This window comes from Bombina bombina, chromosome 6, assembly GCF_027579735.1.
Source record: "Bombina bombina isolate aBomBom1 chromosome 6, aBomBom1.pri, whole genome shotgun sequence".
Taxonomy (NCBI): Eukaryota; Metazoa; Chordata; class Amphibia; order Anura; family Bombinatoridae; genus Bombina; species Bombina bombina.
In genome coordinates this window covers 639,813,269-639,829,716 of record NC_069504.1, presented here as the reverse complement: position 1 = coordinate 639,829,716, position 16,448 = coordinate 639,813,269, and the positions used below count along the sequence as shown (strand labels likewise).

Sequence of the window (16,448 nt, the reverse complement as noted above, 5' to 3'; positions counted from 1 at the left end):
GTCTGATCACGACGCTCTAACCATGGGACCACATTTAACTTGTACCTCTCCCCCCACATGGCAATTGAGAAATCACTTAGTCATAGATCCCACTCTTAAAACAGGAATCCAAGAGAAAATAATAGAATTTCTCGTTATTAATGATGTTCCACAGATTTCAACTGATGTACTTTGGGCTATGTTTAAATCTGTCCTGAGAGGCCACTTTATTGCTCTCGACGCTGATGCCCATAAACAAAGAGGAGCTTCGTTGGCTACTCTTGCTGCACAGCTCCGGTCGCTCAGATCTTCACTTAGTATATCCTATTCTAATATCACAGTACAAGATATCACAGTTATCACTAAACAAATTCAGGAATTAGAGCTCCAGAGAACTCAGTATACTCTTGAGAAATTCAAAAGATGTTTTTACCACTATAGTAACAAAGCCTCCTCAATTTTAGATACCAAACTTAGGCATCGTACAGCACAAGCCAGAATCATGACTAAAAGAGTGCAGATGATTCTCTAATTAGCTCACCTAGGGGGATTGGAGACACCTTTAGATCTTACTATCACACTTTATATAATATTGAAGGGGAACTTGATAGCCCTCCGTCTAATCTAACAGATATTAGATGTTTTCTAAATTCCCTACAATTGCCACATCTTTCACCAGATAACTTCCCGGCACTGACCAACCCCATAACACTTGAAGTACAATCTGTTATTAAAGACATGAAACTAGGTAAATCCCCCGGGCCAGATGGCTTCTCAGCCCACTTCTATAAGACTTTTCAACCCCTAATAGCTTCAACTTTATGTAAATTATTTGGAGTTATAATGAGGAAAGGTTCCTTTCCTAGAGAATTTCTATAAGCAACAATTACAACAATTTTAAAACCAGGGAACCCCCCTGAATTATGCAGTAGTTATCGCCCTATATCCCTTCTTAATCTAGACACAAAGCTATATGCTAAAATACTTGCTAATGGACTATCAAGAGTCCTCACATCTCTGATCCACTTAGATCAGGTGGGGTTTGTCCCTCAGAGGGAGGGTCCAGACGCCACCAGATAGATTCTTGATGTATTGTCGATTGTAATGAGCAAAAGGGTTCCATTCATTGCCCTCTCCCTATACGCCAAGAAGGCCTTTGATAGGGTGAGATGGGAGTATCTCTGGATCACGAAGCAAGCCTTTAATATCCCGAATACCTTTATTCGGGCTGTGCAAGCTCTTTAGTCAACCCCTTCAGCCAGAGTAAAGGGAGTTGGATTTAGATCAGATCCCCTTCATATAACCAATGGCACAAGACAAGGCTGCCCACTTTCACCCCTTCTTTTCGCTTTAGCGATTGAACCCCTAGCTCAGGCGATTAGGCTAAATTCCCAAATTTCTGGAGTACAATTGACAACTTCTTCTCATTGTATTTCCCTTTATGCTGATGATGTCACTTTATTTCTCACCTCCCCAACTACCCACTGTTTTTGACCTGCTTAGTTATTTTGGTCAACTCAGCTATTATAAATTAAACATCAATAAGACGAAAGCTTTATATATTAATGTCCCCCCTCAGGAACTAACTCACGTACAAAACTTGTACCACGTCCAATGGAATGCAGATGCCATTAAGATATTGGGCACATACTTAAGCCCCGATCTAGAAATCACAATTACTAAAAAATTCACAGACAGGCTAACAGAATTCAGGAACCTCCTCTCCTCATGGGAGTTTAGGTAAATCTCATGGACAGGGAGAATTGCTGCGATAAAAATGTCCTTCATACCCAAAGTCACTTACCTATTTAGATGTATCCCATATAACATCCCCAGACCCCTGTTAAATAAGTTACAAAGTCTTGTTACTGCGTACATGTGGAAAGGTAATAGACCCAGAACGTCTAGGACCACACTTCAGAGGCCGACTACACATGGAGGATTAGCCCTCCCCAATATCATACTATATTATACAGCGGCTAGGCTATCACATTTATTTAGCTGGAGCCTCACAGATGATCAACCTCATTGGTTCGATGCAGAGCTCTCGGTTCTCCCGTCAGGACTTATTCTGTCCAATCTACTGTGGATCCCCCCTCACTATAGGGAAAAACTAACTAACATATCCCCAATTATTTCAGATGCCCTCCAGTTTTGGGGTCAGACGAGACACAATCCAGATTTAGATCCTCATCCCTCACCTGTGTTCACCATGAGTGGAGCTCTATATTCCCTTCCGGACTCTCATCTTGTGTCTTGGAGGTCTTTGGCCCCTATTCTGGCTGCGGACCTCTACGACCAAAACCAGTGGCTCACACATACACAGTTTTGTACTAAATTTAAAATCCCTTACTCTCTATATTTTGAAGCATTTCAGCTACGTACATGGTTGAAGTTGTGGGGATATCCGGGGACAAACTTAAGGTTACCTTCGAAATGGGAGACTAAATGGACCCAAGAAGAAGATCTGATCAACGCCCTATCTTTCCACTACAATCTTCTTCTTGAACCCACCACACTTCATAAAATTGCTCAACATAGAGCTTGGGAAAGGGAGATAGGCTTCACTGCCAACATCGATATATGGCATGCACGTTATCACTCTAACTAAAAAACTCCTACACTGTGCTACTCTTTGGGAACTACAGTACAAGATCCTAGTAAGATGGCACTTAACACCCTCTACCCTACACAGGATTTATGGCACTCACCCTCCCTGGTGTTGGAGAGACTGTGGGCAATTGGGGACCTCGCTCCATGTAAAACCAGAGATATCCCTACTGCACATGCAAGCCCCAAACCTGAAAAAAACCCTAGAGAAGCCATAGTCATATACCTCCTCATGGCTACGAAATTAGTGATTGCTAGAATGTGGAAACATAGGGACCCACCCCACATATCTCAAGTCCTCACCACGGTCCATTATATCAAACAGATGGAGCTATACTCCCACAGAATCCTTGATAAAGTAGACTTCTACCATGAGATCTGGTACCCATGGACTGAGTTATACCCTGACTGATGCAGACTCCTTGTTGTTACCTCTGAAGCCTCCCCCCTTTTTTTCTCTTCTCCTCCCATATTCCCTATCCCTTGTACCACCCCCTGACCCCTATCACTATACTTGGAACAGTTCTTGTTATTTAAGTTCTTGTTTCTGTTATTAATTTAGCTGAATAAGATACCTTTCTCTATAGTTTATATAGTGTTGAGTTCTGTACTCAGACAGGATAAGAGCATCAAATTGACTTACGGTTAACTTTACTTAACACTGTATGAGTCTCGAGGTTTTGTTCTTTCATCAGTTATTGCTGTATAACTAATTAATAATGTACAGTATAATGTATTATGCTCTTGTTTTGTACCTGTATAAATGTAAACCTGAACCCACTCTTCAACAAAATAAAAATTTAAAAAAAATAAAAATAATAATCACATACTAATGATAGGGTAGGAAACCAACTACTAGTGGGAAGGAAAAAAGGCCAAACATGTAAATACTTTGCAATCGCACAAAAGTGTATCCACTGCAGGACAAGATGGCATCACTCAGCAGCCAAACCAATCTGATGTTGGGCCTGTATAAACAGAGAAGACCTTGAATCACTAGGTCTAGATGTAGAGGTAGGGTACAAGGTCTGTCTACATCCAATCTCAAAGATTATCTAAGACATCTCATTTGTACTAGGAGGCAAATTTTAGCTTGAACACAGTTTATCTTGCTATGCAGGGTTCTGGACGTGAAAGAGGGACACCTATAATCAGATTTTTTTTTTCATTTAAAATCATTGTTTTTATTTAAATAGGATTTCTTTTTAAATAAAATGCTTTTTGGAGAAAAATCTATCTTGAGATAGCTTTCTATTTAAAGGGACATTATACACTCATTTTTTCTTTGCATAAATGTTTTGGGGGTTAAATAGGGAATGGGATCTGTCTGTCTTCCTCTAGGTGTACACATCTCATTATAGTCTCCCGTGGTTTATAATAGTAATGCGTAGCTATGTGTATATAATTAATGTTTACATTTGATAAAGAATAATATTCTACAATTTGTAACAAAGTTTCTATTCTGAAATGTACATTTGCTCTTTTATGTGTTTAACCTTGTCTTTTTTGCAATGAAATTTTTGTATATTGCAGTGTTTTTAATTATAACCACTAGATGTCAGTATATTTGAATAGAAAAGGGCTAGCTATGAAAGGGTTATATACCTTGCAATGACTTCATTGTGATTGGCTAGCTGCTGCTTTAAATAAGACACAGGTGTATCACTATGTATGCATGATTAAGGGACTAAGGTCCCAAAACGTCGCATATCCATTCTGTCTGTGATGTTGTAAGACAATAAAAGAAAATTGTTTAATCCCTTGGTGCTGTGGAGTATTGGACTTTCTGTTGTATCTTATGGGTTGGAGGTCGCCAGCCTGACCACTTTGCACCAAGACCCAGTAAAGGGAATTGCCCGTTGCCAGTCTCCATGTGTTTTGCTGTATAAGTAAGTTTTTAAACAGTTTTATACTGGATTTTTATATCAGTATCTGTGCATCTTATTATTTATAGTAGTGTCTATTACATGCAGTTATATGAAAATGAGTGTATACTGTCCCTTTAAGATACATTATAATCCAAAGATTCCTGAAATAGAAATGCGTTATTAATTATATAGTATGAGGCTGTATATTCATAGCTGTAATGTTTATTTATTTTTTGTACAATAATGTTTCTATAAGATGGTGGGCAATTTTTTTTAATCTAGATGGTTATTTTCACATATTCTTGGTTTTGTAGTTCTCGAAACTGTGAATTTGTGACACAGAAATTTTTTTCTAAAATAAACATAAAGTTGAGAAATAAAGGGGGATAAACCCATTTTTTTTCTTTTATTGTTCAGATAGAACATATAATTTAAACAACTTTCCAGTTAATTTCTGATATCAAATGTGTTCATTCTCTTGGTATCCTTGTTGAAGGAGCAGAAAAGCAATACTTGGAGATAGCTGAACATATTGGGTGAGCTAGTGTTAATTGTATAATGTAATGATACTTTGTGACATGAACATTTTAATATTAGCCAATTTTAGCTTATTTTTTGGCTAAAATTTTATCCGGGTGGTCAGTAAAATCAGCAGGATGGTGCACCCATTAAAAAGGGCCTGGGGAGAACAATGGGTAACCCAATGACAGGAGGCTTATATGTGCAGCCACCAATCAGCAGCTAGCTTCCAGTATTGCATTGCTGCTCCTGAGCCTACCAAGGTATGCTTTTCAACAAAAGGATAACAAAAGAACACAAATGAGATAATAGAAGTATATTGCAAATTTATTTAAAACTGTATGTTCTATCTGAATCATAAAATATTAATTTTGAATTTACTGTTCTTTAATCCCATTGTTCCCCTGCAAATCAATGTACACAGAATCAACCCCTTACTAAGGCCTAGATTTGGAGTTCGGCGGTAGCCGTCAAAACCAGCGTTAGAGGCTCCTAACGCTGGTTTTGGCCGCCCGCTGGTATTTGGAGTCAGTGATTAAAGGGTCTAACGCTCACTTTTCAGCCGCGACTTTTCCATACCGCAGATCCCCCTACGCCATTTGCGTAGCCTATATTTTCAATGGGATCTTTCTAACGCTGGTATTTAGAGTCGTTTCTGAAGTGAGCGTTAGAGTTCTAACGACAAAACTCCAGCCGCCTGAAAATAGCAGGAGTTAAGAGCTTTCTGGCTAACGCCGGTTTATAAAGCTCTTAACTACTGTACCCTAAAGTACACTAACACCCATAAACTACCTATGTACCCCTAAACCGAGGTCCCCCCACACCGCCGCCACTCGATTAAAATTTTTAACCCCTAATCTGCCGACCGCCACCTACGTTATACTTATGTACCCCTAATCTGCTGCCCCTAACCCCGCCGACCCCTGTATTACATTTATTAACCCCTAACTTGCCCCCACAACGTCGCCGCCAGCTACTTAAAATAATTAACCCCTAATCTTCCGACCGCAAATCGCCGCCACCTACGTTATCCCTATGTACCCCTAATCTGCTGCCCTAACATCGCCGACCCCTATATTATATTTATTAACCCCTAATCTGCCCCCCTCAACGTCGCCGACACCTGCCTACACTTATTAACCCCTAATCTGCCGAGCGGACCTGAGCGCTACTATAATAAAGTTATTAACCCCTAATCCGCCTCACTAACCCTATCATAAATAGTATTAACCCCTAATCTGCCCTCCCTAACATCGCCGACACCTAACTTCAATTATTAACCCCTAATCTTCCGATCGGAGCTCACCGCTATTCTAATAAATGGATTAACCCCTAAAGCTAAGTCTAACCCTAACACTAACACCCCCCTAAGTTAAATATAATTTTTATCTAACGAAATAAATTAACTCTTATTAAATAACTTATTCCTATTTAAAGCTAAATACTTACCTGTAAAATAAATCCTAATATAGCTACAATATAAATTATAATTATATTATAGCTATTTTAGGATTAATATTTATTTTACAGGCAACTTTGTAATTATTTTAACCAGGTACAATAGCTATTAAATAGTTAAGAACTATTTAATAGTTACCTAGTTAAAATAATAACAAATTTACCTGTAAAATAAATCCTAACCTAAGTTATAATTAAACCTAACACTACCCTATCAATAAAATAATTAAATAAACTACCTACAATTACCTACAATTAACCTAACACTACACTATCAATAAATTAATTAAACACAATTCCTACAAATAAATACAATTAAATAAACTAGCTAAAGTACAAAAAATAAAAAAGAACTAAGTTACAGAAAATAAAAAAATATTTACAAACATAAGAAAAATATTACAACAATTTTAAACTAATTACACCTACTCTAAGCCCCCTAATAAAATAACAAAGCCCCCCAAAATAAAAAATTCCCTACCCTATTCTAAATTAAAAAAGTTACAAGCTCTTTTACCTTACCAGCCCTGAACAGGGCCCTTTGCGGGGCATGCCCCAAGAATTTCAGCTCTTTTGCCTGTAAAAAAAAACATACAATACCCCCCCCCCCAACATTACAACCCACCACCCACATACCCCTAATCTAACCCAAACCCCCCTTAAATAAACCTAACACTAAGCCCCTGAAGATCTTCCTACCTTGTCTTCACCATCCAGGTATCACCGATCCGTCCTGGCTCCAAGATCTTCATCCAACCCAAGCGGGGGTTGGCGATCCATAATCCGGTCCAGAAGAGGCTCCAAAGTCTTCCTCCTATCCGGCAAGAAGAGGACATCCGGACCGGCAAACATCTTCTCCAAGCGGCATCTTCGATCTTCTTCCATCCGGAGCGAAGCGGCAGGATCCTGAAGACCTCCAGCGCGGAACATCCATCCGGACCGACGACTGAACGACGAATGACTGTTCCTTTAAGGGACGTCATCCAAGATGGCGTCCCTCGAATTCCGATTGGCTGATAGGATTCTATCAGCCAATCGGAATTAAGGTAGGAATTTTCTGATTGGCTGATGGAATCAGCCAATCAGAATCTAGTTCAATCCGATTGGCCGATCCAATCAGCCAATCAGATTGAGCTCGCATTCTATTGGCTGATCGGAACAGCCAATAGAATGCGAGCTCAATCTGATTGGCTGATTGGATCAGCCAATCGGATTGAACTTGATTCTGATTGGCTGATTCCATCAGCCAATCAGAAAATTCCTACCTTAATTCCGATTGGCTGATAGAATCCTATCAGCCAATCGGAATTCGAGGGACGCCATCTTGGATGACGTCCCTTAAAGGAACAGTCATTCGTCGTTCAGTCGTCGGTCCGGATGGATGTTCCGCGCTGGAAGTCTTCAGGATCCTGCCGCTTCGCTCCGGATGGAAGAAGATCGAAGATGCCGCTTGGAGAAGATGTTTGCCGGTCCGGATGTCCTCTTCTTGCCGGATAGGAGGAAGACTTTGGAGCCTCTTCTGGACCGGATTATGGATCGCCAACCCCCGCTTGGGTTGGATGAAGATCTTGGAGCCAGGACGGATCGGTGATACCTGGATGGTGAAGACAAGGTAGGAAGATCTTCAGGGGCTTAGTGTTAGGTTTATTTAAGGGGGGTTTGGGTTAGATTAGGGGTATGTGGGTGGTGGGTTGTAATGTTGGGGGGGGGGGTATTGTATGTTTTTTTTTACAGGCAAAAGAGCTGAAATTCTTGGGGCATGCCCCGCAAAGGGCCCTGTTCAGGGCTGGTAAGGTAAAAGAGCTTGTAACTTTTTTAATTTAGAATAGGGTAGGGAATTTTTTATTTTGGGGGGCTTTGTTATTTTATTAGGGGGCTTAGAGTAGGTGTAATTAGTTTAAAATTGTTGTAATATTTTTCTTATGTTTGCAAATATTTTTTTATTTTCTGTAACTTAGTTCTTTTTTATTTTTTGTACTTTAGCTAGTTTATTTAATTGTATTTATTTGTAGGAATTGTGTTTAATTAATTTATTGATAGTGTAGTGTTAGGTTAATTGTAGGTAATTGTAGGTAGTTTATTTAATTATTTTATTGATAGGGTAGTGTTAGGTTTAATTATAACTTAGGTTAGGATTTATTTTACAGGTAAATTTGTTATTATTTTAACTAGGTAACTATTAAATAGTTCTTAACTATTTAATAGCTATTGTACCTGGTTAAAATAATTACAAAGTTGCCTGTAAAATAAATATTAATCCTAAAATAGCTATAATATAATTATAATTTATATTGTAGCTATATTAGGATTTATTTTACAGGTAAGTATTTAGCTTTAAATAGGAATAAGTTATTTAATAAGAGTTAATTTATTTCGTTAGATAAAAATTATATTTAACTTAGGGGGGTGTTAGTGTTAGGGTTAGACTTAGCTTTAGGGGTTAATCCATTTATTAGAATAGCGGTGAGCTCCGATCGGAAGATTAGGGGTTAATAATTGAAGTTAGGTGTCGGCGATGTTAGGGAGGGCAGATTAGGGGTTAATACTATTTATGATAGGGTTAGTGAGGCGGATTAGGGGTTAATAACTATTATAGTAGCGCTCAGGTCCGCTCGGCAGATTAGGGGTTAATAAGTGTAGGCAGGTGTCGGCGACGTTGTGGGGGGCAGGTTAGGGGTTAATAAATATAATATAGGGGTCGGCGGTGTTAGGGGGAGCAGATTAGGGGTACATAGGGATAACGTAGGTGGCGGCGGTTTACGGAGCGGCAGATTAGGGGTTTAAAAAAATATGCAGGGGTCAGCGATAGCGGGGGCGGCAGATTAGGGGTTAATAAGTGTAAGGCTAGGGGTGTTTAGACTCGGGGTACATGTTAGAGTGTTAGGTGCAGACGTAGGAAGTGTTTCCCCATAGGAAAAACAATGGGGCTGCGTTAGGAGCTGAACGCTGCTTTTTTGCAGGTGTTAGGTTTTTTTTCAGCTCAAACAGCCCCATTGTTTCCTATGGGGGAATCGTGCACGAGCACGTTTTTGAGGCCGGCCGCGTCCGTAAGCAACTCTGGTATCGAGAGTTGCTTTTGCGGTAAAAATGCTCTACGCTCCTTTTTTGGAGCCTAACGCAGCATTTGTTTGAACTCTCGATACCAGAGTTAATTTTATGGTGCGGCCAGAAAAAAGCCCGCGGAGCGTTAACAGCCCTTTTACCGCCGAACTCCAAATCTAGGCCTAAGTTTCTAGAAGCTTAATGAATAGGAGATTGTTTGGAGTAAAACAGATCTGCACAAGGACCTAAGTGTGAGGAGCAAGCATTAAAAATGAAATATAATGTTATTGTTTTAGTTAAATAAAACAATTTGTTATTAAGGTAATGATTATTTTTCGTTGGTTAAATAAAACTATTTAAATTGTTATTATTAAGGTAATTATTATTTTTCTCCTTCCAATAAAGTACTGCTGAAAAGTTGATCAAATATGAAGATTAACCTGTTAACCTGGAGATAGTTAACTCCCAAAAATGTCATAACGATCTATGTATTTCTAATAATATATAACTAAATCAGTATTTTTCTGATATAACTGGAAAAATAATCTGAAAAGTTATTATTCTAAAATTTAAACATTTATGCAGAAAACCATTATTTAAATTGAGGCTTAATGAATAGTAATTTAAATTGTGATTAAAAAAAAGATTTGATTTAAATCATATTCACCATGTACACTACAATAGAATGCTCAAAAAAGCCCCCAACAATTTTGATTGATTTGTCTCCATGATAGCAAATTTTTGATTGTCAGGGCCTGGAAGGGAGAACCAAATAAAGCTTGGCTAAGAAGACAGAATAAACATCTTCTCTTTTTTGTCTTGTTAAATTTTCTGTACAAGAAGTATAAGAGGGAATGCCAGAAGACTCAATTTTCCCGGATATATTCTGCCTGCCAATTTTAACGTCCAGAAGACGCATCTCTAATCACAGCAGAATCCTTCTGGTTTCCTGCATTAGAAAAAGACTGAATACCTACCAGGAATCTGTTATAAAATGCTGCTGCCAGGATGCTAGAATCTGCAGTCAGGCATACCAACTGGGGCTCTGTCAAGTATCTGCCTTACTGCAGATATGACTGAATTAAAAACCACACCCAAAACCTTTTTCATGCCATGTGTAACGGGAATCTCGTGTTGCAATACAAGACTTTTAGAAATGATCCATGATTTGGACATATCCGTCATATGGCCCATTGTACTACAAGGATCCCTGATGACTTAAAATGAGATTCAAGTATTTACTATACACTGTTGTTCTGTATAAAGACCTAACACAAAGGACTAGCTGAATCCATCTGACAAAATTATATCAATTCTACGTTATGTTCAAACTTCTGCTCCAAAATGAAAACAAGTGAATGGAAATAAGATGACTTTTCACCAGATGGAAATGTACAATTTTAAGTCTTAGTGTTAGTATGTAAGCTCATCTGAAGAAACTTAAAGAACAAAAAGGTCTTCTAGATTGTGATATATAACAACAGTGCTCTCCCCAGGACCCCAGGCTAAAAATTTAGCCAATATTATAAAAATTAGCTAATATTAAAAAAAAAAATCCCCAAATTATCATTAAATACATTTACGCTTTGATAGCAGAAAATTATATAATATTAGAAAATATTAAACTAACCATAACATTTTATGTGGTGAAACTAAGAATGTATATAAGGCATTGAAAAGACTAGTCATATGTAACCCATCCTGAAATAAATGGAGGATTAAACGCTTAAGAAGTAAACCAGCGAAAAGGTAAGTTTGTGGAACCTGCACCAGCATTAAAAGAGTCTAACGTTGTGTGCAGTGTATTTGAACTGCTAGATATTATATATCTTACAGATAACAGATTTAATAAAGCAAGTGGAATACTACAGACTGCATCAATAAGCAACTGTTTTCAGTATTCAGCTTGTGGAACTTTACTAAACACCAAAGTGCACTAAGAAGACATTTTTTTGTGTTTTCAAATGCAGTGGACTAAATCTTAAAACAATATAAAAAATTGCCTTTTTTTTAGTTATGATAATGGAAAAGAAATATAAGGCAAAAAAATAAAAAAGTGATTTTCCTTACCATAAGTGAACATACGTGGAGATGTCAATTCAATATTTGTTAAGGCTCCAAGATGATTCAACACTGCACATCTGTAGCCATTTTTCAGAGCATAATCAACAAATGTTCTAATGTACTGCTTCTCACTGTGATTGGCTATTCCAGGACAAATGACCATGGTAACATTATCTGCAAAAAGAAACAGATATTAACAGAAGTTTTATTTTTCTGGGCCATGTTACATGACAGTATTCACCAAATATCAATCTGATTTGTGAATTTAATGTCAAAGTTGGGTAATTAATAAACATATACCAGGAAATTAACAATATTGTAAATTAACAATTAGTTTTCTCATTTCATTGTCAACTATGATAGCCAATGGACCGAATGAGATTTTCAGATGTATGTTTGAGTCTATAATGGTAAAAACACACAAAATTCAATCATAGCTTTTATATATATCTAGGAAATTATCTATCGAATCAATTTATTATAGATTCGATAGATAGATAGATAATTTCCCAGACAGAGAAGTTCAAGACGTGCGGGCTGAGACCCATGGTAAGGTTCCCAGAGGCAGTTGCGGCGCCCGAGGCTCTGATTAGAACAGAGCACTCTGGAGCGTATCTGCCCTTGGACGAAATCGGAACATTCTTCGGCTTCTTTTTCAATAAACAGTTTACATGAGAGAAACAAACTTTTCTAAAAAGCTAAAGTGCTTGAAAGTGTATTATTTGTTTTTCAACTGTATTATCACAGATACATTACAGCTAGAGTGGCAGATATTTCACATTCTCAGTACAATGTTCTTACATTTATTTGTGCTCATTGCATAATTCCACAATGGGTTGCAGGGAAGTCGATTCTGTAACAATTCAGAATGCAGAATGGGAAATATACAATGCTTAGAAGTGTAGAGGCCAAGATGCTAATAAATGCAAAAACAGAATGAGAGCAGTTGTTATACCCTTGGGAAAACTACTATAAACTTGTTAAGAAGTTGAAGTGTGTCTGGGCAATGAATGATGCATAAAGTGAGCCGCACTGCCCTTTAAGATTTTGTTTTTACCTCCATTTTCAGAAGAAAGTGCCCCAGGCTCTCTAAAAAAAAGTGATATGAACTGATTATCATAGGAAAAACCATGGGACTCCCTTTAGTTTATATATATATATATATATATATATATATATATATATATATATATATATATATATATATGTGTGTGTGTGTGTGTGTGTTACCGCTAAAGTGCATTTTTTGCACTTTAACTAGTGCCTAGTAAGTAATGTGCAGATTATCTAGGCAATTTGCAGATTACCTAGGTAATTTGAGAAATTAAACAATTTTTCTGCACTTTAACTGATCACCCTAGTTAATCTGCAGATTAGCTAGGTAATGTGCACATTAACTGATTTCTGCACTTTAACTGTAACATATATATATATATATATATATATATATATATATATATATATATACACATATATACACACACACACACACACATACATATACATACATACACAGACACACATATTACGTCAATAAATTTAACTCTTTTATTTAGAAAAATCCTGGTTTGTTTCTGTTTCTGTGGAAACTATTATATTTACGCGGGAAAAAAAAACAGATGGCTGACCCCACGAGGGCGGATTCACATTGGAACTGGTTTTTAATTTTTTTTTTTTTTTTTTTAAATGTATTATTTTTTTACACATAACTAATGTGCACTTAGTAACTAACTGCTCTAATTATCATAACATGGGATACACTCCATATTGATACTTTATTGCATACTGCTTGTGAAGTAAAAGGTTTTTATTGTTGAATGTGAGCCAAAGAAAAGAGGCAAATGTGTGTTGCCACGAATCACCTGCTAATTGCCAGTAGTGCACTGCTGCTCCTAAGCCTAAAGAGAAAACAAAAAACATTTTTCAAACCAACCTCCTGTGCAATGTTCAGCTAGGGGTTCAAAGAGGTCAAAGGTTGCTGTAGCTCCATCTGACATTGAGAGGTACTTCCTCAGCCCATATGGATGGGGTGAGTTTACTCTTCCCATCTTTCCATAGAGAGCCGTTTGGATATGACCACTTTTTCCCCAGATAAGCGGCGGAATGTACCTAAAACAGAACATCAACTGCTATCAGTAACAGACTTACTGTGTAAGACTTTTTTTAATTCTAAAGAAAACAACATTTATGCTCACCTTATTTTTTTCCCATGATATTGACAGTCCATGAGAGATCACATGTCATCTAGGAGAAGGCAAAACATTCTAGAGATTTAATCCCTCAGACATACAATATGGCCAAATTGATGGAGGGAAACAGAAATGCAGGAAAGACAAATGAAATGCAAAACAAGTACTGCTACCAACTGTGTAAAGAAAGGGCGGGGCTCATAGACTATCACCATCATGAAAGAAATCAATTTATCATCAGGCTAACATTGTTTTCTTTCATAAGATTGTGGTGGTCCACAAGACATCACAAGTAAGATACTATACTCAAGCAGTGAAGTCCATAGTCCAGGTTAAGGCAGCTATGTTACTGATCAGACACTGCTGCTCGCAGAAATTTCCTGCCAAAAGCAGCTTCTGAAGAGGCATGCACGTCAAAGTGGTAGAATTTTGTAAAAGTATGTAATGAACACCAAGTAGCTGCCTCGTCTATATTGTGTATGGAAGCCTCATTTCTAAAGACCCAGTGTTATGAGAAGTAATGCACTCAGAGGGAGTCTTTCCAGTACTAGGCTACTTTAACTGTCATGGCTTTCTGGCCCTTAGGAGGTCCAGAAAAATTAACGAACAAAAGAAAAAATCCTAAAATCATTTGTGGCTTCAACACAGAATTTTAATAACCTCAAAACATCCAGGATGTTAAGAAGTCTTCCCTTAGAATTCTTTTTGGCAAAACAAAGAGGGAACCACAATTTCTTGAAAGATAGTATCCATAGAGACTATTCTAGGAAGAAAAGAATAGCTGTTTCAAAGAACAGCCTTATTCTTATGAAAAAAAAAAAATCAGGAAAGAAAAATTGCAAGATAAAGCTGAAAGCTCGGAAACTCTCCTGGCTTTTTAGTGAAGATCTAAACCACATATGGATTCAAATGGAAAGGATTGAAACCAGATTATGAATCCACAGAGGAATAACAGATCCTGCTCAAGGCCTGATAAAAGATTTGGATATCAGGGATCCTGGCAATTTTCTTGAGATACAAGAAGGATAAGGGCAAAATCTGACCTTTTAGAGAACTGGCCAATAAGTCTCTCAATACCATCCTGTAGAAGAGATCTTTCTAAACTTTTCATGTTGGGGACACACTTTCTAAACCTACATAATTTCACGACACATTAATTCAGTTGTACTAGAAAACAGGAGATTAAACTAACTTGTTTTAAGAGATACGGACACATACATAAATTATATAATAACAGAATGTATTTACAAGTAACAGTATGTATGTGCAAGAATTAAAAAAAAGTTTAATATCCCCAATAGCTACTTACTGTTTTAATGGGATGTATAAGGTTGATGAGATGAACACAGTTTCTGAATATTTGGTAGAATATTAGATAAAGACACTCGCATTTCATCATCAAGAATTTTTAAGCTTCCTATCCATATATCAAGAGCAGGAGCAGCAATGCATTACTGGGAACTAGCTGCAAAAAAAAAAAAAAAAAAAAAAAAAAACTTTCACTTCTGACTTCAGCCCAGCATTTAAGCTGCCGCCCTCAGAGCTCTTCGAGTTGCACTGACTACTGCCCGTGTTGCAAACACACTGCTATCCCACTCACTGACTACACATGCAGCCACAAACCGATTAAGAAGATTACACGTGCAGTTAGGAGCCAATGTGCCGTCAAAGCCTCCTAAGGGAATAGTTTCAGTTCCCACTTAGCTGTGCAAATAGGTTAAGATGATCTGTGAACCACTAGGTATCAATCACGAATCAACCATGTGATATGCGTAGCAAGCAGGCGGAAAGTCGGCTATGGGGTTGAGTGGCAAGAAGGAAGCCTTATCTTACAAAAAAAAACATCCAAGCCCAGCTAAATCTTACAAAAACACATCTGAAGTCTCCCAAAAGCATGTCGCAAAAGGTGTTCTGGTTTGATGAAACCAAGATTAAACTTTTTGGCCATAATTCCAAAAGATACTGCATATAACCAAAAGAACGCCATACCACAGTGAAGCATTTTGGTGGCAGTATCATGCTTTGTGTCTGTTTTTCTTCAGCTGGAACTGGGGCCTTAGTTAAGGTAGAGGGAATTATGAACAGTTCCAAATACCAGACAATATTGGCACAAAACCTTCAGGCTTCTGCTAGAAAGCTGAACATGAAGAGGAACTTCATCTTTCAGCATGACAATGCCCCAAAGCATACATCCAAATCAACAAAGGAATGGCTTCACCAGAAGAAGATCAAAGTTTTGGAATGGCCCAGTCAGAGCCCAGACCAGAATCCAATCGAAAATCTGTGGGGTGATCTTAAGTGGGCTGTGCACAAGAGATGCCCTCAGAATCTGACAGATTTGGAGTGTTTTTGCAAAGAAGAGTAGGCAAATCTTGCCAAGTCAAGATGTGCCATGCTGAAAAACTCATACCCAAAAAGACAGAGTGCTGTAATAAAATCTAAGGGTGCTTCAACAAAGTATTAGTGTGCACACTTATGCAACCAAATTTTTATAAGACACATACATATATACTGTATATATATACACACATACACACACACATACATACATACATACACTTGCCAGTGAACAAGGGCTTACACTAGGCCCAAAACATGTTTGGCTGCTGTTACATTCGGTTACAGGCTTGTAACTGAATCTTCATGTTTTTACATGTAAAGGATTTTAAAAGATTTTTCTCTTCATACTCAAGTTGTGATAATTTTTTTATAGAACTTA

At 37.7% G+C, this 16,448-nt stretch overlaps 1 protein-coding gene across 2 annotated transcripts in view; it reads right to left on the bottom strand.

Moving 5' to 3' along the window:
* The window catches only part of ABHD2 (abhydrolase domain containing 2, acylglycerol lipase), a 198,839-nt gene that overhangs the window by 111,372 nt on the left and 71,019 nt on the right, over positions 1-16,448 (bottom strand). For both annotated transcript variants that reach the window (XM_053717665.1, XM_053717666.1), the window contains 2 exons: positions 13,474-13,649; positions 11,547-11,714 (listed from right to left, as the gene is read on the bottom strand). In XM_053717665.1, the coding sequence (XP_053573640.1) occupies positions 11,547-11,714; positions 13,474-13,649 (344 nt within the window). The remainder of the gene's footprint in view (positions 1-11,546; positions 11,715-13,473; positions 13,650-16,448) is intronic.